General features: G+C 38.8%; 1 protein-coding gene across 6 annotated transcripts in view; it reads right to left on the bottom strand.

Annotated features, from left to right (window-relative positions):
* The window catches only part of SRPK2 (SRSF protein kinase 2), a 154,617-nt gene that overhangs the window by 29,841 nt on the left and 101,265 nt on the right, over positions 1 to 23,511 (bottom strand). For all 6 annotated transcript variants that reach the window (XM_063323468.1, XM_063323463.1, XM_063323464.1 and 3 more), the window contains 5 exons: positions 13,715 to 13,823; positions 13,103 to 13,190; positions 12,764 to 12,851; positions 6,468 to 6,574; positions 420 to 585 (listed from right to left, as the gene is read on the bottom strand). In XM_063323468.1, the coding sequence (XP_063179538.1) occupies positions 420 to 585; positions 6,468 to 6,574; positions 12,764 to 12,851; positions 13,103 to 13,190; positions 13,715 to 13,823 (558 nt within the window). The remainder of the gene's footprint in view (positions 1 to 419; positions 586 to 6,467; positions 6,575 to 12,763; positions 12,852 to 13,102; positions 13,191 to 13,714; positions 13,824 to 23,511) is intronic.

Genomic DNA, 23,511 nt, shown 5'->3' with positions numbered 1-23,511 from the left:
GGTGAAAAACTATGGCCATTCTGAGAATAAGTTATATAACTGATGATTTCACAAGGACACTGATTAACTTGTAATGGAATTAAACACATAATTTAGGTAACATTATTTAACTACTGTCAATATTAGAGATGCAAGGCTCCAGTGTGGCTAAAACCCAGCCATTAAAGCTTGTGGGGTCGGAGGAGAGTAAGTTTATACCAAAAAATCTTTTTCCCTATGTGGGGACCCTGAAAATTTGAACCTGCAAAACTGAGAAGAAAGTATTTCCCTGATAGATTCCAGAGCACGAGTAAGAACTAACAAGACATGCATTTTTCACACACAATTATTTAAAATGCTGATTTTTATTACATAAAATATTATTAGTATTAATATACTTATAGAACTTTACCACGTATCATTTAAATATACTATCCTACCTGCTGAGCCAGAGGGAGGAGGAGCACCAGCTTTCTGCCATTCGGTAGCTTCAGCAGCCATTCTACGAACATAGGCATCATCCACGCACATCAAAATGTTTTCTGGTTTTATATCTGTATGAATGATCTTGCACTTGCTGTGTAGATAATCTAGACCTTGAAGTACCTAATTACAAAAGGATTTTTTAAAAATTTATTTTCATTACCCAAACCAAGCTAAATGTATTTATTAGTAGTATTAGATGTTCAACCGACTGCCTGCAGTCCTTACGTGGCCTGACAGGATAATTTATTTAACTCATAAATCCAGTTATTGGGACTTTCATGAGTAACATGCTGGCTGGCTGAATCGTCTTGATGACAGCAACCTGCTCTCAGACTTCCATGTGCCAAGTGCTCCTTAGTTGATCTGTACCTGTGTAAAAAAACTTGATACATCTTCCTTTGAAAAAGGAATTTGGCTGCTCAGTAAGAAGGGCTGAGCCTATCACTAAAAGACAGTTATTCCAAAAAAAACACTGCAAGTACTGCATACTGTAACTGAAGTCTGGTTTGTGAATAACCATCTTATAACTGATTATAATAAAAAGCAAAATGGGAAATGTGTTGTTGGGATGAAATGCTGACTACAGTTTTCCTTAGAATTCCAATAGTAATTCAGCTTCTAATGTGAGCAAGACATCACATAAGAACTTATCTACCTGTATTTGTCATACATATTTTTTCACTAGTCTTTCATACTCTCTGCAGGCTAAATTTTGCTAGCTCATATCCAACCTGCATATCCAAAGTCTTAAAAATGCATTCTGGGACACAAATTAAAACATTCTTTCTACACAATGAAAAAATTTCTCAAATTCTGACTGGAACAGGAAAACAATAGTTTGTGTCATTTTACAAGTATTGTAGATAAGACCTAGGTATGATAAACTGTGGAAGTCAATTGTTACAATTATTCAGTGCAGAACAATGTGAAAGCGTAAACCAAGCTATCACTATGATAACCTACGTAAATACTGCAGAAAAATATTTAGAAAGAAAAAAAAACCGAGAAAGAAAATAAAGCAGAAACCTAGCTGACCCCAATTAAAAGACTTCTTTCGATTTTTAGTGAATGTTCTACAGGAGAAAACAGACCTCCAGACTCATGAGCTCCAGCTACAAGAACATCCTGCCATTCTAGGTATTTTATAAATAAATCATCAAGCTCCTTGCTGTCAGGATCCTTTAAGACATAACTAGTTAGGGTGAACTTTAAAAGCAAAACATGTTCGTTCAGAACAGCAGTAACAGAATATAAATACATTAGTCTACCACCCAGTCCTGAGCAGGGTGTACCAGAACCAGTACATCCACCCAGCACTCAAGGTAGCTCAGATAAGAGCAGAGCAGTAGCATATGTATGATATTTACACTCAGGCTAATGTATCCTAGAAACACCTCAAGTGCATGGCTCTGCTTTCTTCAGTTCTGGAGCTAGACTGGAACAGCAACCTTTCTGAAAAGCTTTCTTTATATGCCTCTGAATGTTCACTTGAATGTTCGCTGAATGTTCACTTGAGCAGGACACAGTGTCAGTGTCAATGGTACACCTAAACACTGTGGCATTCTTGGTAATCTGGATTTTTTTCCCCTGCAGATCCAAAATATGCTTGACTACTTGCCAAAGCAACTGAAAGAATACACAGTATGTCTCAAAGTAAGGAGTGTTAAAGAAAGACTGGTTTACACTGGGAAGGTACTTAGTGGTTACGTGACTTCAAATTTTAGAAGAGGCATTAACAGCAATACCAACAAAAACAGATTATAATAGCCTCTTCCCTCCCCCACTACACTACAGTCCATCTTACAAATTACCACTGAACGTCTGTGATTCTGAGGCCAAGAAAAAGAAAAAAGATTCCAGAGTATGTTGAAAGCCATAAACATTCAGAAGAAAAATATCTGTCCCACTGCAATATGCAGAAATGGAATTAATGTGAAAGTAGATTTGCTATCTCCCACTTTAAAAAGATAGCCTTTCCCTCTTCTAAGTAACAACGTTAGGGTGACAGCTTTGTCTTTAATTTGGGCGAAGAATCTTCTTTGGGGAAAAAAAAGAAAACAGAGTACTTTTTAGAATCTCACTCAGTTCTACAAGTTACCATAAGGACCATTCTGCTAGAATTTTATAATTAGAAAGAATGTTCTTAGCGGTCTTAAAATGTGCATTAGACTGCTTTATCCTAAAAATGGGAAGTACATTATACCACTAAACCATTAAGGAAATGTATACTACATGGACATGCTTTGCACCTTGCTCTGAGATGATGGAGAACAGGGAAAACACTCCTAGCTTTTATTTATTTGTACACTGAAAAAGGAAAAAAGTGAAACAGGTAATGTTCTGTGACTGAAAAATTACGACAGATCCTGTTCCTACAATCAAATGTAAATTAGAAGGCTGTATTTTTTCCCTTGTAAAGGTCACATGGTTAGTTTCACATCAAGAAACTCTTGTAATTTGCAGTTTCTAATTAATATTCACTTTCTTCATTCTTTCGTTTTCATTCAAGGAGCCACCCTTTAAACAGATAATTTACTACACTGTAGATCAAAGCAGAAGTGAAAATTGTCATTGATCAAATACACAATGCTCATTTCAGCATCCATTTCAGAACACAATCCTCTCAAAAGAGACCAATGCTATACATTTTACAACCAAAAGTAAGGATTCCAGAATTAAATAAATGGGCACTTCCAATCATCTCCACTGCAAAAAAGGAACTGCAGCAACTAGGCCTTTTTTAAATTCTGCAGGGTCTTCTCTTGCACGACAGTTCATACAACTGTACCCCGTGGAAAAAAAACTGCTTAAAAACAAAATGAAATTTCTTACTAACAAACTCAACTCTCAGCTGCATTTTAAAATAAGCCTAGTTTTGTCCCAATGCTCAAAAGTACTCACAAAGTGAAAAAATATTTTCCAAATCATATCATAAAAAAATTCCTTTTCAATTGTAGCATGGAATTACAGTACTCTCTGAAACAAAATGGTTTGCTGTACAGTAACACCAGCGCAGTAACTGAATTGTGTCATACTCAAGTTTCATAAATAAGTTTTTAGAACATGTGGCACAAGTAGAAGAAAGAGTAATGATCTGTGTGATCTTTAATGAGATGAACAACCTGGAAGTCTTACCAGTCTATGCCACTCTCACTAGTCCAAACAGTTCATTCTAGCCTCACAAAAATTAAACCTTTTTAATCTTTCAGGAGACTAACCTGTTCCTCTTTTTTCGGGTAACAAGTGTTTGAATTACTTGGAATTTTTACCTTTGCTTACTTTCAAGGAGTAATTTAGGTTGGAAGACTGTGTGATTCATACCTTCCCTCCCTAAGTCATACCAGCTTCTAAGTTGTATCTAACCTCAAAATCAGACCAACCGCTCAGAGCCTTTATCCAGTTCATTTATGACTATGTCCTAAGAAACAGACTGCGTAACGCTGCAGACAACCTGCTCCAGAGCCTGACCACCCCCACTACCACAATTTCTCTTCTTGTAACTCATGTGCATTGCTTCTTGTTCTATCTCTGTGTATCGACAAGAGATGCCTGGCTCCATTTTCTCTATCTGTGCTGAAAGTTTCCCCCTTTATTAGCCTTTTCTTCTTAAAACCGAACAAACCAGTTCTCCTACAACATACGCTGCAGCGCTCTCATCCTCTTGGTGGCCTTCCACCAGACTCACTTCAGTAAGTGAATGTCTTGCACTCAGAGCCCAGAACTGTAGAGAGTCCTGAAGTGCTAAAAGAGAGCCCTCATTCTGCTGCCTACACTCTTGCTGATGTGGCCTACTACGTGGTTAGGTTTTGCCACCAGAGGAGCCCACCCACGGACGCACATTCAGCTTGTCTACCAGGACCCCTCATGCCAAGGCTGCCATCCATCTTCACACTTTCAGCTCGTTCTTCCTTATTCATAACCAGTCCAGCAAGGTGCATCTCCAACCTGCCTTCTTGCTGAGATACAGCTCACCCCATGCTGAGAAACTTTCCTCAACACACTCCAGAAATTTCCTTGACTGCATGTGCCCCACCAGAGCAGATTATCAAGGTGGTTAAAAGTCCCCCATAAGAACCTCCTTATCTAATTCTGACATTGGCAAACTGTAGGAGATACATACCACGATGTCACACTTAGTGGTCTCCCCTCTGACCCTGACCCATTGTACAGCAAAGATTCAAACATTTAAACTCAATCCCTCTTCCCTGACCATCCTTTCTAAAGTGCCTTTATCAGACTACTTCTGCTCGCCAGGCATCTGAGCTATCCCATCCCACCTTTGCGCTTCTAATGAGGTCACAGCTCTGCAACCACATACAGATTTCTACCTCCTGTCCTTTGTTCCCCATGCTGTATGCATTTGTACATGCCACTTGAGTCAGGTCCCCCAGCCATGACGATGAGAAATTCTTTACTCTGAGGGTGGTGAGACACTGGAACAGGTTGCCCAGAGAAGTTGTGGATGCCCCATCCCTGGAAGTGTTCAAGGCCAGGCTGGATGGGGCTTTGAGCAACCTGGTCTAGTGGGAGGTGTCCCTGCCCATGGCAGGGCGGTTGGAAATAGATGATCTTCAAGGTCCCTTCCAACCCAAACCATTCTGTGATTCTATAATGAGAGAAAGCACCGAGAGCCTCCCCCATATTCACAGAATCACAGAATGGTTTGGGATTGGCATTGTGTTTTTTCAGCTTGGGTCCATTCAGTGGTCTGGCTTACAGCCTGTTTCTGCAAACAGGCAATGTAACTGAGGTTACGAGTAAACTGCAGCAGGGAGCTCCTAAACCTGGCTTTGCTATTAAACCCGGTCTATCAAGAAACTACATTGTAATTTCTCAGGTTTGGCTAAACTCCAGGACAATGGTACAACCAAAGCGAAATGGTGCAAACATACTCCAAAGAAAAAAAACGACGTTTACTCAAAACAGTGGATATTTACACGCATATATAATACAGATACACACATTCCCATTTCTTGGCAGGCAGCTCAGTTCGGCTGGAGCACTGCAATACTACAGCTCCTTATTTCTAGTATCTGAGCAACCTAGTTGCATAGAGATTAATGCACCTAAACTTTCAACCATATACTAATAACTGCATCAATCAGTTACTGAACTATTTCTGATTAAAAGTTGATAGGTTGATATTCACCAGTTGACATCCAGTAGTAATTACAAAGAAACTAACTACTTTAACAGATTGCTTATCAATAAAACAGAGGTAATGTTGATACAGGCAATAAAAGTTACTTAAGTGCCAAGATATTTAATTCGTCACTTGCAGTTATTAACTTCACATAGATTAATAGTATATACAAAATCACAGACATATGGTTTTTTTCCCTTGCTGAAAGGCTATTTCTCCTTAAAATCACCTTTCAGCAATTTGATTTTCATAGTACAGCAAAAGAACATATTTTGAAAGAACACGTCCCAGAGAGATTTTCTGAACTGTTTCATTTTGTTAGCCCTCTAACTCTACAAAAACTTATTTAAATGCAGAAAGATAACAATTTTCAAAGAACAGGTTTTTTTATTTAGAACCTATTTTTCAGAGATACAATTTTTGTTCAGTTTTATAAAAATAATACATTATTTCCTACTGGTTTGATGTTTTATTTTCCAGAAGATCTTATTAAGAAGCATGGCATGTCAACCAAAACTGCAATTGAGTATGAATATCCTTACATCTATGAAAAAGACTCATTGCTTCAGCTTTTTATCTTCTTAAGCAGCTCAGGAACCTCCCTTATCAGTGGGACATCTTGATTAAGAAAAAACAAACAAAAAAAAACACAACCCCAAACCCAACCAACAAAACACCCCGCATGCAGAAATGGTGGCTATCCAGAAAGATGCTCTTGGAACCCCTCCCCCAGGATTACCAGTAAAATTATCTTATCTTACATAGTCATTAGTAGGAGTTCAGTTGAAATATCATCATTTTAACCTTCAAACTGTTAATAATGGTGGAAAAAACTAATTAAAACATTAACAAATCTTACCTGTCGAATTATACTTTTTACACAACGGATGGGAAGGCCTTGATAATTGGACTTGATAATCCATTTTAGGAGATGATGTCCAAGTACTTCAAAGACCATACAGACATCTGGGATTTAATTAAGGATAATTTCCAAATAAACTTGTTGATGAGATCAACACAAATGTTTTTCGCATACTGGCTAAAGCAATCATCACTGTGTTTGGAGGGCAAACAGTTCCCCCTAAAATGAGCAGAGCACGGTATATGCTTTGGTACTACGTTTCAATTAGACATAAACACATACAAGAACAGTGCCCAAATGCAGAACAAATTAAAATAAAACATTTTCATTATGCAAATCTTGTCATTTATTTCTACATGTTAACAGCAGCATTAACTGAACAATGAAATAGGTAACTGTAAAAAAAACCCCAAAACCTCATTTTTCTTGTCTTTGAAACGGTTTAAAGTACTGATTTGCCCTATTATGTCTAGTTTCTAATGCATTTTAAATGATATGAATATTTTAACAACAACAGACTGAAGCAACAGTGTTTTAGAAAATGAACCCTATTAAACATCTTTTTGATTCGGCTCATTTAAGAATCACTTGACAACAAAGACTAAAGCGGTAAGAGAATGGATCTCTTACCACCTACGGTTTTACCTGCAGAGAATAATGGCAATCACCAAAGAACTCGGAAACAAAGAAAATGTGGAACTCAGAAGCAACATGCAAAAAACACAATGCCAACAAGTTTAATTTGACCCAGTATCTACTACTGGCCACCAACAGAGGCCATCAGTAGATGATCAGGAAAGAGCATTAGGAAAAAACAAGATGCAGGAACTTCCAGTGATTTGTCGTTCAAGGGCTTCCAAAGTTAGTGACTGTACACTTAATATACCTGGGTTGATTGTCTTTCTATTGAGAAAATATTCAGATATCCAAACTAACTGTGATTTTTATAATCTACAACATTCCAGCAAGAAATTATACAATTTGACTATACTGAGTTAATCCTCAGACACGAGCTGGGAAAGACCCTGGAAATCAGAAAGAATGTTTGTTATGGTTTGAGAAAACCCGTAACAATTTATTGTCGGTCAGACAATTATTCTATCACCTGATGACCCCTCCGCACCCAGAAAGAGGAATCGGGGAAGCAAGAAAACACAAGGTTTGGAATATAAATAGATTTAATATGATAAGACTAAATAATTAACAAAAAAGAACCAGTATTAATCCCAATACTAATGTAAGATATACAAGGATTATACTCAGCCAATTATATCAGCAGGAAGCTGTGCACTCCCAGCAGTGGACAGTAAATGTCGGACACTGCGAGCACCAACAGCTTCGGAAGGAAGGGAAGGGCTCAGGGGTCCGGCACCAGGGCAAGGAGTTTCTCTGGACTGCTGCCATCAAGGGAGTGAGAAACTACGCAGCAAACTTTCTAGTTTATATAGAATGTGATGTTCATGGTACGAAATAATCCTGTTGGCCAGCCCAGGTCAAATGCCCAGGCCTCGCCCCTCCTCATCCCTGCACCTGGCAAGGCTTGAAAACACTGAGACCTTGAATCCCACATAGCCTAGCTGGCTATAAAGTAAATCTTTTCACAAATTCAGACACTAGAGTCTTCCAAAAATGGAGTTTTCCCCAGCATTAGAAGAGAACTTAGCCCTGTGTTGCTCAAACCAGGACAATGTTAAAATCTTAACTACATGATACTATAACCTTGCGAAGAATCGTGTAACACATACCAGCACAGGAATTAATTGATGGAAACTGCAACAAAATCTCAATGGATGAAATTAGACCGTATCTCAGAGAACATTCACAGGGAACTACGCTGTTAGGGGAGAAATCTTACCTAACTTCACTAAGAATTATTAACTAGAGTCTTGTCAATAATCTTAGAATCACTATCTTAACTTGTATCAAAACAAGACTTAGTCTATCAGTCTATCATTTACATTCTTCTCAAGTACCTACCTGTATGCATAAAGATAACTGAAGTTTTAAAATCTACATCATCTATGCTGGAGTTAGACCAAAGCTAAAAGGTCTCAAGACAGGTCAAAGCACATTGTGATGAACTGTAACATTTTGATTGCTGCTACCTGTTCATCTCACTTCATGCTCCTTAATTCCTGTATTAGAGGAGACAGTGAATACTCATTTCTCAATCACAGCTATCAAGTCTACTCAGAATATTATAAAACTCTATTCCACTCAGAAGAGGAAAGAGTCTTGGTTACTTTACCACACAAGCATCCAATGAACAGAAGTCACTAGTAAAGCACCCAGCCATCAGAAAGGATGAGCACAGCACATTAGCTCTGCAGGGCTTATTAGCTTAGCCCACGCAGTGAAGTTGCAATGCTACAGCAACACAGATTTCAGAAAGGCACAAGACACTGCAGCACTCAGAAATGAAATTTAGGACACCCGCCTACGGTCCTTCAGACCACTGCTGCTGCAGACTCTTCAATGCACATTCCTGACATTCCTTGCACTTACAGAAGTGCTAAGCCTTGCCAGTAAGCAGAAGAGCAAGGGGGCGGACGGAAGTGAATAGCTGAGAGGCAAGGGGAGGGGGTACCCAGAAGGAAGATGCAAGGAGGAATAGCAGAGACAGACAAAGAGAGGGACGGCCACAAGAAAGAGAAATGATGTCTACCTGAAAAAAAGGTAGCAACATTTTGCTGGGAGGACTCGGGCAAACTCAAGGTATGCTCCGTACTGGGGAGAAGACACACAGGAGGCTCAATGTTTGGAGTAGGTATGCAAAAATGTGACTGTAGTCTTATTTACCATCCTGACCTGAAAAATGATAACTGTAAGCCAGACTGCCCACAACAATGTGTGCATTAACTGTTAGGAAACCAGCCTTGCAAGCCCCAGGATCTTCCTACAGCATCCTGACAGATGTCCAAAAAATCCTCCAGCAAAAATAAACCCGAAGCCTACCCAGCAGATATGCCTCTTAGGAAATGCTCTTCGAAGCGGTTCGGGGAACGTCTGAAAAGGGGAAACTGAGCAGAGCAGCAAAAGTGAGAGCAAACATACACTCATCAGCTGACAGGCTTAAGTACTTAAAACTGTTCTTTCTTGACTGAAATCTTAGCTGTAACTATCTGTCTACAAACACACGTTACAGGAGCATTTAGAAATCTCATGAGGATTAAAGACTAGTTAAACTAAATGAAGTAAAGCACTGGTACCAACACAGAGCACTTCTGGATGCATCCCAGTTGCTTCTGGATTGGCAGCATTTAGGCTCTATGGCATTTAATTAATGCTACATATTCTTTGGAGATAAATGTATTACAATTATTATAATGTCTGCTTATGTCAGGAATATTTCCTTCTTTATTTTTTCACTTGTCTCTCCAAACGCTTGTTTCATTATGTGATTATCTAAATCTTTTATTTAAAAAATGCTTCGTTCAAGTAGACATTTATTAAGGCTCTAATAAATATCCAGTGCAGACAAATGTAATAATCTACACTTACTGTAAACACCAAAGTACCCAAGTTTGGGAATTCTGTTACTTCTTGAAAAAAATCATAATTGCAATCTTTTTAAAATGTACAAGTAGGTAAAATATTATCAGTCTAGTGTAGCGCAACACACATTGTTAAAATCCCTCTGTATATAAACACTTACTACAGCTCCTAGGAGAAAGATGACTATTTTCAGACACACAGTGCAGGCCAATGGCTCTGCACATTCCCAGCTCTATGCTACACAGTTCTTGACAAATTTCCCTTTTTGGAAGCTCCACGACATTTTGTGGCATTAGCAATCCAAAGGATTCACCCACCTCTCTTCTGTCTTGCTGGAACTTTTAAACGTATTCCATAACCAATAATCAAGCCTCTATCAAGCCATATGTTGTTTTAAATTACAGTAAAGGAACAGATATTTAGTGACTTGCCCAAAGGAAGTTGGAAACAGCAGAGCATGGTAAAACTGTCAAATTACTGTATTTCTCTCGACCTCTTCAACTCAATCTCACCTTAATACAGCACTAATATGGCATTTTTAAAATGGAAACAAATAGCAGCAAAACATTAAAATCAGTTACCTGCTCCCTCCCAAAAGAACCTGCAAAGATTTTTTTTCTTCCCTACAAGATAAAAAGGAGTTGATCAAATAAGCAGTGCAACCAATCGTTCCTCAAATAAGCAATGCAACTCAGGATGCACAAACTGTTCACAAGAAAACTCAAAGCATAAGATACTTGATATCCTATTTTCACTGGTGACTAGGACTTTGACAGACTTCCAGCTGTAACTTAAACTTAAGTCCAGTATCAGCCCAACCTGTCTATTGCACCTTTCTCAAAAATGTACTTGTCAGTAAGGCAGGAACATTTGCCTTCCATGTAAAGTAACTTCCGTACTGCCAGAATTTTCAACATGGAGGTAAATCTGAAATAAAATAAATCAGTATCAGCTGTCTGGTTTTATTCTGCTAACACAAAGCTATTTGAACCCTTATTTTTCACGAGTACATAGTCTCTTTTGGCTTTTTCAACTTAAGTGCTATATTTCAAAAAGATAAAGTTTGGATATGCTTTCAAAATATCATCACTAACGAAATTTACTCTTCACACTTAGAAATGGTTCTTAGCTTTCTCACCAAGATTCACATGTGAATCTTAGCAATAATTTAAGAACATTACTGGGAAGCTGCTCTGTTAAACAGATAAGAGTTATTTCTATGTATAGTTATGAATACATTTTCTTATCCCCTATTTCACACTAGTGTTTTACAATGAAAACAGTAAGTCAAAATTTTTGATTTCTAAAAATTACTTCAATTATTCTTCAATTGTACAGCTGTCAGTTGAAGACCTGAAGTGCTTTGGTTGCATTACTTTTTGTGAACATAGTTAAGACAATAGACATTTATAAAATACTTCTTAATAAGCATCTCAGCTCATAAATTAAAACCTATTTTTTGAAGCACAACAGCAGCACCAAGAAACCCTAACCAGGGTTCTTTGCCTCACTTTGTTAAGGAATTTCCTTGGTCACAAACTATTTATATTCAGGTTGAAATGACTACTGGCAACTGTACGATTTAATTCATTGATTACAAAAAATTGACTATAAAACCTAGGAAAAAAGCAGACTATACTAACCTCACCTGCATTTAAACAGCTTTCTACCAAGCTAGCTGACCACCGAAGCTACCAGGAAACTACCCAAAAAAGGATCAAAGGGAAAGCAAGCAGTTAAGACCCCATTCTGTAAGTGAGAATACCTGTCCCCACGCTCTCACTTATCACAAACCCAAAGGCTTCATAACTAATGTCAAGAGACAGATGGATTGCATGAAAACTGCTCGCACACTTCTACCTGAAAGGACGCTTTCTAGTGGGCATTCAGATTTACTAACAGTCACCTCCTAGACTGCTCTCCTGGAGGACAAGAGTGGGTGAAGAGCATCTTAACCTGATCTGCTGAAGGCACATACCAAAAATCAACTTAGTGTTAAGCCCTTTAGAGCAGGAACTGTCTCTTTGTTTGGTAGTATGACACCATGAACAACGAGGTCTCTTACTAAGGCTCCAAGACACAACAAGCATACGCATAAATACCAGCCGTGACACTAAATGAAAGCACAATAATATAATAAGCTGCTAAAATATCTAATTAGCAAGGATAACTCACTTTAGCTCAACTCTAAAATCAAATATATTTGTAGACCAAAATTTTCCCTGAGAACAATATTCAGTCATATTTTACTTTGTCTTTTTTCTTCTTCCTTTTTTTTTTTTTTTTTTTTTTTTAAAGGAAGCATTCGAAGGTAAATCTTTAAAAGCTTTGCCAAAAATGAGATTAACACCTCACCAAAGGAAGATCACATAAACAAGCGGAGAATCTCTATGCCCTCATACTTCTCACAAGAAAACAGAAACCGGCTTCTTCATGACACTGACACTTTCTTTCTCTTTACTAGTCTAGAGCAACCCATATTTCCTGTAAGCCTTGGTTATTATACAAATCTTTTCAGTAAAACTCCAGTTTTTAATTAAACTATCTCTAGTTCTAGCAGACCATGACAGGATTCATGTTTTGTTTTTTTTTTAATTTTGCACTGTATTTAGAAAAGCTAAATTACTTTTACTCCAGTGAGTACATTGCACATTAGACTATTTTTTGCATCTACATATATTTTGGTGTTTCTACGTTACAAATTTAAAGTAAGACTAACTGGAATAAAGCCAGAACTAAACGCTTACTTATCTCAGTAGATCATTTTTAAGGAAGATGCCATGTTTTCAAAAGGATACGAATTCCATTCATTCCGGAAATTTTGAAGTCATCAATTAGCTGTACAACCATATCCTTGTTGGGATCATTAGGGTCACTTTCACGAACCTAAACCAAGAATGCAAACACTGATATTTTAGAAAAAAAAAATCCACTTTAAAATACTAATTAGTTAGCTTTCCAAATGAAGTTGAATGACATTTTGGAGCTTCAGAAATCATCATAATACATAATAAGCCAGTTATTTACAAAAAATATGTAAAAAAAAGTTTAAAACCAATATTCCACTACACCTTTTTAAATTCATTATTACTATTATGATTGATATTGAGTACTGTACTGTATGAGTGAATACTTACACATTTGAGCAACTTTATTTCATCCAAGGCTGTCTCTGTATAATGCTGGGCACTTTTTACAACTTTCATTGCAACAAACCTTTTCCCCCTTGAAAAGAACAAAAACATTTTCAACACATGCTCTGAGCTAAAATTGAGAAATAGTAAATAGAGTATTTCATAACCTAATGTATTCTGACAGAAAACACTGAAATTATACTTAAAACAATTTTCAATAATACTCTGTTAACAGTCTGATTCATTGAATATTTTGTCTCCTTGATGCTAGTATCTTTAAAAGAGGAATTTGGTTACACGTTTTATCATTCAATCAAGGTATAATTACGTTTTTTCATTAAAGATACAACAGAAATAAAAACATTAGCTTATTCTTGCATGTTCAAGACAACATGCAAATTCAATAAGCAAAGCTAATTTGTCAAAGAAAATAAAGTTACATTTATTTCAGAGAGCTTTTATAAACTATACCCTTAAACATGAGCAAAATAAGACTGCAGACATCTTTCTGCATAAGATAGAAACACTTACATAAATTTAGCATGCATGTAAAACAAAAGTTACTGCAAACAAAAAAGTTAACATATTAAGAAAAAAATAAGTAAGATTTCTTACTGCATATCCCAGCATAGCCAGACTGTAGAGAAGTGTCCCCATCCTAACTTTCTAATAACATGATACCGGCCATTGAAAAGATCACCAATTTTCACTGGATGATAGCCTCCTTTCATAAAAAAAATGGGTAGAAAAAGAATATTCAGAAAACAAACAATTACCACGTTTTCAAGCAATCCTTGTAGTATGAATTTTCCTTTTCAAATTGTATTGTACTATAAACAAGAAATGTAAAGAAAATTTTACTCTAATGTTAAAAATTCTGCCTTACTTGGCCTGGAGGGAAAAATCTCATGTCCTGTAACTACTGTAGAGTTTATTCACCCCTCTCTCGGATGGCTTTTATTTGTAGTAATATTACCATCTGTTCTCTATTTCCCCAGGCTTATCTTCCACTTCACAGAGAGTACAGGAAAGATCTACATTATTTCTTTATCATATTTGAAGCTTCTCCTGTCAACATATTTTGGATGATTGCAGATGCTCAAAAGAGATTGTTTTAATTCCCATTTGCTTTCTACTAATAAAGGCAGCAATAAAATACTTCCTTAGAAAATGTTAAGAACAATGCAGACTTTATTGATGCTCTTCTGCTTGACTCATGACCAATAGCAGCAAGGTATTTTTCCCATGTCTGAGGTTTTTACAGTGAGAAAGAAGAGAGCAGGCAGCTACGGGCTTTGTCTGAACTGCTTTTTAATTACCGAAGTCTGCTGAGTTCTAACTTACACCACTACAGTCCTCAAAATCCCCACCTAGGCAGATAGGCCAACAGGACAGAGCAGGCTGGATCCCAGGTTTCTAAGCAGTGTGAGGAGGTGTAAGGAAGCTTTTTATTTTCTTTGCATTTTAAGAGGCATTCTTCCTCCCAGTCAAACACAGGGAAAACAGTGATCACACAAGATTATCATTCAGACCTTAACACAGTAGTAATAACACCCCCAATTTTGCCTAAACTGCAAACAAAAAAATAAAGCTGCACCATGCGACTCCCCCAGGACATCACCAGCAGCAAACTCAGAGCAGCTGTCAAGGAATCACTTCTTCGGCTCTTTCTGGTCCTTCACAATGTCATGACCAACTGTCCTTTGGCAGGATCCTCAGTTATTGACTACTCCCACTTAAAATTAGGAAAACCTCAGACTACTTTCTCTAAGTTGCTATATTTCTTTTGCGATCCCCTGAAAATCTTGTTAGAACTGGTGCCCAATTAAGATAATAATGTGAACTTATCACTTAACTCCTTGGATTTAAAACAGGGACTGCTCTCTTATCTCCTTTTATCTGTGGAACAGCGAGATCAAATCTGGATATATTTGTATTCTTTCTTTGCTAGTAACATCTTTTGCCTTAACGGAAGTTCAAGAGTTCATTTGTGAACTTTTCTTAAATGCTTCAAGAGCAGATTAAGAAATTTAACACAATAATACAATAGAACTACAAAGATTACATATTCAACAGAATGATAAAGCTTAAATAATGTATTGCTTTTGATGTTGGTATGTCTAAACTGAAACTCTAAAACAGACACAGCTTGGATATTCGTATGTTAGGGTGTAACTTCAAGCTCAGCAGAGAGCAGACACTCGCTGGCTTGCTCGCAGCCCCAACCAAGAGCTGACCCATTTGATGTGGCTGCAGCTGCCCAGGCTCCTGCACGTAATAACACTGGCAGGGACTCAAGACAGCTCCAGGGAAGCAGCACTCACAAATATTCCTCTCCACAGGGGCCGGTCTGAATCAAGCAACAGCAACAAACAATTTCAGACATATGGACCCAGCCTAGGACCGAGTTCCAGGATTCCCTTTGGGGGAAGACCTACCCACCCCTCCATCACAGGGAAGGAAATGTCCATGAAAAGCTGCCAGCAGAACTCACCTAGCAAACCTAAAAAGATACCTTGATTTCCACTGCTGAACGGTGTCAACCTCAATAAGAATATACAACATTGCCAAGTGGGAACTCCTTACTTTTCAAAGACAAACCAGATCACTTCTGTAACACCTGACCGGATTTACACTCCGGGAAAGGGGGGACACACATGGACTTACTGAGAGTGTTGACTATTATGTTGTCCACTTCATTTGCAAAAAGAAACTGTATCATAGAATCACAGAATCATAGAATCATTTAGGTTGGAAAAGACCCTTGGGATCATCGAGTCCAACCATCAACTCCACTCTACAAAGTTCTCCCTTACACCATATCCCTTAACACCACATCTAAACGAGTCTTAAACACATTCAGGGATGGTGACTCCACCACCTCCCTGGGCAGCCTATTCCAGTGTCTAACCACTCTTTCTGTGAAGAATTTTCTCCTAATGTCCAGCCTAAACCTACCCTGCTGCAGCTTGAAGCCACTCCCTCTTGTTCTATCGCTAATTGCCTGTGAGAAGAGACCAGCACCAACCTCTCTACAATGTCCTTTCAAGTAGTTGTAGAGAGTGATGAGGTCTCCCCTCAGCCTCCTCTTCCTCAACCTAAACAGTCCCAGCTCCTTCAATCGCTCCTCATAAGATTTATTCTGCAGGCCCTTCACCAGCTTCGTTGCCCTCCTCTGCACTCGCTCCAGCACCTCGATATCTCTCTCGTATTGAGGTGCCCAGAACTGGACACAATACTCAAGGGGTGGCCTCACCAGTGCTGAGTACAGGGGGACAATCACCTCCCTCCTTCTGCTGGTCACGCTATTTCTAATACAAGCCAGGATGGCATTGGCCCTCTTGGCCACCTGGGCACACTGCTGGCTCATGCTCAGCCACTTGCCAATTAGAACCCCCAGGTCCTTTTCTGCCAGGCAGCTCTCCAGCCACACTTCCCCAGGCCTGTAGCAATGCATGGGGTTGTTGTGGCCCAACTGCAGGACCCGGCACTTGCCCTTGTTGAAGCACGTTCCATTAGCATTGGCCCATCGGTCCAATCTATCCAAGTCTCTCTGTAGAGCCTCCCTATCCTCATGCAGATCAACACTCCCGCTTAGCTTCGTGTCATCTGCAAACTTGCTGATGATACACTCTATGTCCTTATCAAGGTCATCAATGAAGATGTTAAACAGAAATGGTCCCAACACTGAGCCCTGAGGGACACCACTTGTGACCGGCCGCCAGCTGGATTTAACTCCATTGACCACCACTCTTTGGGACTGCCCATCCAGCCAGTGTTTGATCCAGCAGATCATATGCTCATCCAGGCCATGAGCCGCCAGTTTTTCCATGAGAATTCTATGGGGGACAGTGTCAAATGCTTTTCGAAAGTCTAGGTAGACAATGTCCACAGCCTTTCCCTCATCCAGTAATCGTGTTATCTTGTCATAGAAGGAGATCAGGTTCGTCAGGCAGGACCTGCCTTTCATAAACCCATGCTGACTAGGCCTGATCCCCTGCTTGTCCATTATATGACTCGTAATGGCACTCAAGATGATCTGCTCCATGACCTTCCCTGCTACCGAGGTCAGACTGAAGGGCAGTTTCCTGGATCCTCCTTTCTGCCTTTCTTGTAGATGGGTGTTACATTTGCTACCCTCCAGTCCATTGGGACCTCCCCAGTTAGCCATGACTTCAGGTAGATAATGGGAAGTGGCTTGGCGAGCATGTCTGCCAACTCTTTCAGCACTCTTGGATGTAACCGATCTGGTCCCATAGACTTGTGCGCATCCAAGCGGTGTAGCAGGTCACTGATCACTTCCTCTTTAACTGTGATGACCTCGTTCAGCTTCCCCTCCCTGTCTCCTAGTTCACAAGGCTGGGTGCCTGGGGAACAGTTAGTTCCACTGCTAAAGACTGAGGCGAAGTAGACATTGAGCACCTCAGCCTTTTCCTCATCCTTTGTGACTATGTTTCCCTCTGCACCCAATAAGGGAGGGAGATTTTCCCTAATCCTCCTTTTGTTGTTAATGAATTTATGGAAACACTTTTTGTTATCCTTAACAGCTGTAGCTAGGTTGAGCTCTAGCTGCGCTTTGGCTCTCCTAATTTTCTCCCTGCGTAGGTTCGCTATATCCTTATACTCTTCATGAGAGACCTGCCCCCTCTTCCAAAGGTCATAGACTCTCCTTTTGTTCTTGAGGTCCAGCCAAAGGTCCCTATTTAGCCAGGCCAGTCTCCTTCCCCGCCTACTTGTTTTTCGGCACATGGGGACAGCCTCCTCCTGTGCCTTTAAGACTTGTCTCTTGAAGTATGTCCAGCCTTCCTGGGCTCCTATGTCCTTCAGGGCAGCCTCCCAAGGGATTTTGTCAAGCAGCCTTCTGAACAGTATCAGTCACATATAAAGCCCAAGTCTATTGCAGCTTCATTATTATAGAAATTTTGCTGAATAAACTCACTATACAAACCCATACTGATAGAAACATTAAAAACAAAACTAAATTTTCATTTAATTCTATTTAACCATCCTTCCAGTAAGATGTCATCTATCTGGACTTGTGCAAAGCATTTGACACTGTCCCGCATGACATCCTTGTCCCTAAACCGGAGAAACATGGATTTGATGTATGGACCACTCGGTGGATAAGGAACTGGATGGATGGTCACACTGAAAGTGTTGCAGTCAACGGCTCCACGTCTAAGTGGCAACCAGTGATGAGTGGTGTCCCTCAGCGGTTGGTACTAGGTTTGGTGCTGTTTAACATTTTTGACATGGATAGTGGGACTGAGTGCACCCTCAGCAAGTTTGCTGATGACACCAAGCTGTGTGGCGCTGTCGACACGCTGGAGGGAAGAAATGCCATCCAGAGGGACCTGAACAGGCTTGAGAGGTTGGCCTGTGTGAACCTCATGAAGTTCAACCAGGCCAAGTGCAAGGTCCTGCACTTGGGTCAGGGCAATTCCAAGCACAAATACAGGCTGGGCAGCAAATGGATTGAGAGCAGGCCTGAGGTGAAGGACTTGGGGGTGTTGGTTGATGAGAAGCTCAACATGAGCCCGCAGTGTGCACTCACAGCCCAGAAAGCCAAATACATCCTGGGCTGCATCAAATGAAATGTGGCCAGCAGACTGAGAGGTGATTCTGCTCCTTTGCTTTGCTCTGGTGAGACCCCACCTGGAGTACTGCATCCAGCTCTGGGGCCCCCAACATAAGAAGGACATGGACCTGTTGGAGTGAGTCCAGAGGAGGGACACAAAAACGACCAGAGAGCTGGAGCACCTATGCTATGAGGACAGGCTGAGAGAGTTGGGGCTGTTCAGCCTGGAGAAGGGTCCAGGGAGACATTATTGAGGCCTTCCAGTACCTAAAGGGGGCCTACTGGAGAGATGGGGAGGGACTCTTTATCAGGGAATGCAGTGATAGGACAAGAGGTAGTGGTTTTAAACCAAAAGAGGGTAGATTTAGATTACATATCAGGAAGAAACTCTTTACTGTGAGGGTGTTAAGACACGGGAACAGGTTGCCCGGAGAAGTTGTGGGTGCCCCATCCCTGGAGGTGTTCAAGGCCAGGTTGGATGTGACTTTGAGCAACCTGGTCTAGTGGAAGTTGTCCCTGCCCATGGCAGGGGGAAGTGGAACTACATGATCTTTAAGGTCCCTTCCAACTCTAACCATTCTATGAAACAAAAAAAAAAAAAAAAAACCCACATAAAAAGAGTAAAATTATTACACTTCGGTAAATTCTTTCCATAAAACTCTACCTAGGATGATGAAGTGATAGACGTGAGCCTAACACTGAGAGAACATACAGCAATTCTACCTTTCCATTACTGAAAAAGTTTGCATTTGTGAAATGAATCAAGTCTGATGACTTGGCAGTGAGAAATACGTAAAACACTTCCACATAATTCACTATCACAGTATCGTTTCTTCTGGTTTGAGTTTTGTGCTGCATGTATCATTACATGAAACAGTGAGAAGTATGAAACGTTATTCTCTGTATAAACTGTTGCAAACAGATACTATTAGAAAAAATGAAAAATATTTAACACCTACTTTTAATACTTCTCTGTGGTTTGCAAAACAGATTTTAAAACTCGACAATACAAAAGATTCTGGAACATTTTACAATTTTCCTGAATATCTAGTCCTAGTAAATCATTCCTTAACAGTTATATGGCTTCAGATGAAAACACTTACAATTCATGCAGCCTTTTTCACTGCCAGAAAGGTGTATGTGGGCCTTCAAGTATATAAAACAGTGTCCAGAAGTAAGTTTTTTGCACTAAACAATATATTTGATTTTTTGACATGTTAACAGCATAACACTCAACAACAAAGAATTTAAATACAGATAAACATATGCTTCTAAGAATAGTTTAGGTAAACCAGTGCCTTGTAAGTGTGCCTCTCTGCAGATAGCTTTTGGCATACTTGTGCTTCAAAGGGTCAAAGATAACCAAAAACCTGGGACAAGAGAGAGAATACCCCTACAGAGGAAATCAGTCAAAGAAACCAAAGTCAAGTTAATAAACTGGGGGTTGATAAGTTATTTTAGTAAAATCTACATACTGCAAGAATAACAATACTATATATGTAAAAGCCATGTTATTTTGGTCACTACAGCACTGTCGTAACTAATTATAGCAATACAGCAGCATATGTTACAGATACCAACAGCAGTAGCATATTCTCTGAGTAGATATACTTCACAAGATACTTTCTACTGTCACAAGGACTAGTTTTGGAAATAATAGATTACCGTACCTGTAAACATTACTCCCTGATTATTCGTGTCAGCAACATATTATATTCATTTACAGGTTGTGGAAAACCAGGTGACAACATGCTCAGTTAAATGCATTTTAAAAACTGGTGTCAACTTATAATGAATGTAGCTATTTACATTCTTCATGATACAGAATGTATTTATAAACAGTAGTAACAAGAAAGCATCTATGCAAAATTAGCGGGTTGAGAAAAATGAAGTAATTTTGGAAAAACGATATTGGTATTTGAAAATATACAATATATAAGTGGCACTGCTGGTAATGTAACAAAAAAACTGGTTGTGCTATTTACTGCATCACATACAGAAAAAAAAGTCTCTCTCACAGCTAGCTAGCTACACGCACTCAAGGAAGAGGGTCAGAAAAATGAGATCATTATTCCTAAATGTCTCCTGAATGTATTGGTAATTGTAGCTGGCTAGTTCTATGTTTGTATAGGGAATTATTCCCTTTGTGAACTGGATGAATGGGAGACATCTCCAGGGGGCAAAGATGATGATCAGAGAAGCAAAGAATTCCAATTCCAATCCATGACATGACAGGCTCTTGAAAAAAAAATAAAAATCTCCAAGTGTTTCAAGGCTTTTCAGAAAAGTAGAAAAAATAACTTCATTGTCTAAGTACCCCTTGAAAAATCACGTTGTTGCACTTTTGATATTTCCATTCCTTAAAAAAATACAGATTTGAAAAGCATTTAACGTAAATTGAGTGACAACAACAGAAGTAATTCCACAGATTTAAAAAGGCCCTGGAGGAATCCCCCAGGGAACAGAGGTTAGTCTGCTTTTACACTGGTGGCTGTTAGTTGTCTCTTTCACATCAGGTGCTAATTCAAACTAATCCTATTTCCTGATTAAGAACAATATTATGACTATTTACTAACCACCATGTAATGTGGCAAAGATGTGAGCCCAGTACGCAGTAATATATCCTTAAAAATAATAAATAAAAATAAAATTAGTAACAAAAATACCCTGACAATGGGAAGTACAATTAGCAGGTAAAATGCTGAATTCATTAAAAAAATTAATTATACACTCCCTCATCAATATTGCCCTCCTATGAAATTTCAGACTGGCACTGAGAACAGATGAAGTATGCTCTGTGCCTTGCTCAAAAATCCTGGGAGATTGACATTTTGGAGATAAAATTAGGAAGAAATGAGACACTCCAGTAATAAATGATAATTTCCAAATATTTATATTCCACTATGTAAACACAGGTAGGGTTACCCAAAACAGAAAAAAGTATCAAAGTAATAAAATATATCTCCAAAAAATGGAAATAATGTATCTAAAAGCCAACCCTGGAATTCTTCACCAAACAACTCATGCATTCCCAACAGCGAATATAAAATAATCAAACAGAAAGTGTGTACAGCCCCAGATCATCCCAATCTGGCCATTGGATTCACGTTTTTATACAACATGGGGACCCTTCCCTTCAGCTCAACCCCAGCAAACTAAAAGAAGGAAATGTACTGATCAGTCTTATAGGAAATTACAGCCAGAAAATTGGTAAATCACCTACCAGAGCAACAAAAGTGCTCTTCTCGCAAAAACAAATAATAATTATGACGTCCAAATGAACCAAAGTTACTTCCATCAATTCAGAGCTTCAAGACCATAAGGATTCTGAAGAACCTTTAAGCATACACAAGTTCCCTTTACTTTTTCATGACATTTGCAAGTATTCTTAGTGTAACATGTAATTCGTTTTAAAAGCATATAGATCTCACTACTGACCTCTTATAGGTCACAGAGACTCTAACAGGTAACTTGCAAGCAGGCTGTAAACTTAGACAAGTTTTTTGATTTGTTTTGTGATCTTGCTTCTCCAGATGGTGACATTTTGCAAGAGATACTGGAACACAGACAACAACGGATTGTTTGAAATTAAATGCAGCCCTTACTTCAGGGAAGAATTAAGTGGGGGCCTTGAAACACTTAATCTCAAGGAAATACAGATGTTTACAAGTAAACAGATGTTTAAACAACAAATCCTTACCCACTTATGGAAGATGTTACAGATAGCAAAAGAGTTATCTTAAGGAACAAATGTGTGGTAACAGAAATAATTTAAAAAAAAAAAACAAACAAACATGTTTTAGCAACAGGTCTTTTCCCTGCTGCAGACTTCAACATTTAGTTTGAGTTTACCATTTGGTTTTCACTGTTGGTATCTGTAAGTCACTTAAATATCTGAAATATCACATATTAATAAAACTTCTTACACCAAAATGAAATAGTCACTTTCAATTGTTAAATCTGAAAATACAAAACAACTTGTTCCAGGCTGGGAGAGAGGAGTCTTAAAATAGCACATCTCCAGGCTTATATAGAAACTTCTGATTAAGATGACGTCATCATATTTGACACAGCAATTGCTTCTTGATATGACGAATACAGAATACCAGATACAGTTAATGTGCACACAGTGCTTTTTGTCTGCTCAAAAACTTTAATCTGAAGTGATAAAACTTTGGTGTTTCCTAAAGTAAATTCATATCCTTGAAATCTACCAGGACAGATAGATCAAAGTTGACAGACCTGTTATTTATGATTTTTCACGTAAGTACAGCATACATTTTACCCTAATAGGAACACACTTGCATCTTCAGCAGTGACATTGAAACAAACTTAAGTATTGACACTGTTGTTCTGCAGTCATGTTTTTATGCATTTAACGATTTAAAAAAAAATAATATAAGCAACTACAAGAACTAAGGAAATCAAGAGCTAAAACGAAGATGTAGAGAGACTTAGACCGTGCTGTGGGCTGTGAAAGACAACATGTGAAAAAGCAGCATGTAACATCTCAGGCTGGTGCAGATGAGAGAAGAGGAAAAAAAGGATATAGATTAAAAAAATAATTGTAGTTGACGTTAAAGGCATCAAGGCATTTTAGAACTTTTTGGAGTGTGGGAGGGGTTGTTTGTTTTGGTCTGGGTGTTTTTGTTTCTCTCACAACTAACATCAATCAAGAAGAGTTTCTTCCCTATTCTTACAACTAGGACATATATTTGTACATTTACTGCAAAATGTATAAATAAGCTACGGCTAAGTGAAAAAGTAAAGACAGTTGTGCATCTGAACCTGAAATCAGCAGTTTTTCATAATTCTTGTATAAACAAATTCCGTA

The sequence above is a fragment of the Chroicocephalus ridibundus genome, chromosome 1, assembly GCF_963924245.1.
Source record: "Chroicocephalus ridibundus chromosome 1, bChrRid1.1, whole genome shotgun sequence".
In the NCBI taxonomy this organism is placed as follows: domain Eukaryota; kingdom Metazoa; phylum Chordata; class Aves; order Charadriiformes; family Laridae; genus Chroicocephalus; species Chroicocephalus ridibundus.
This window is presented reverse-complemented; position numbering and strand designations above follow the sequence as displayed.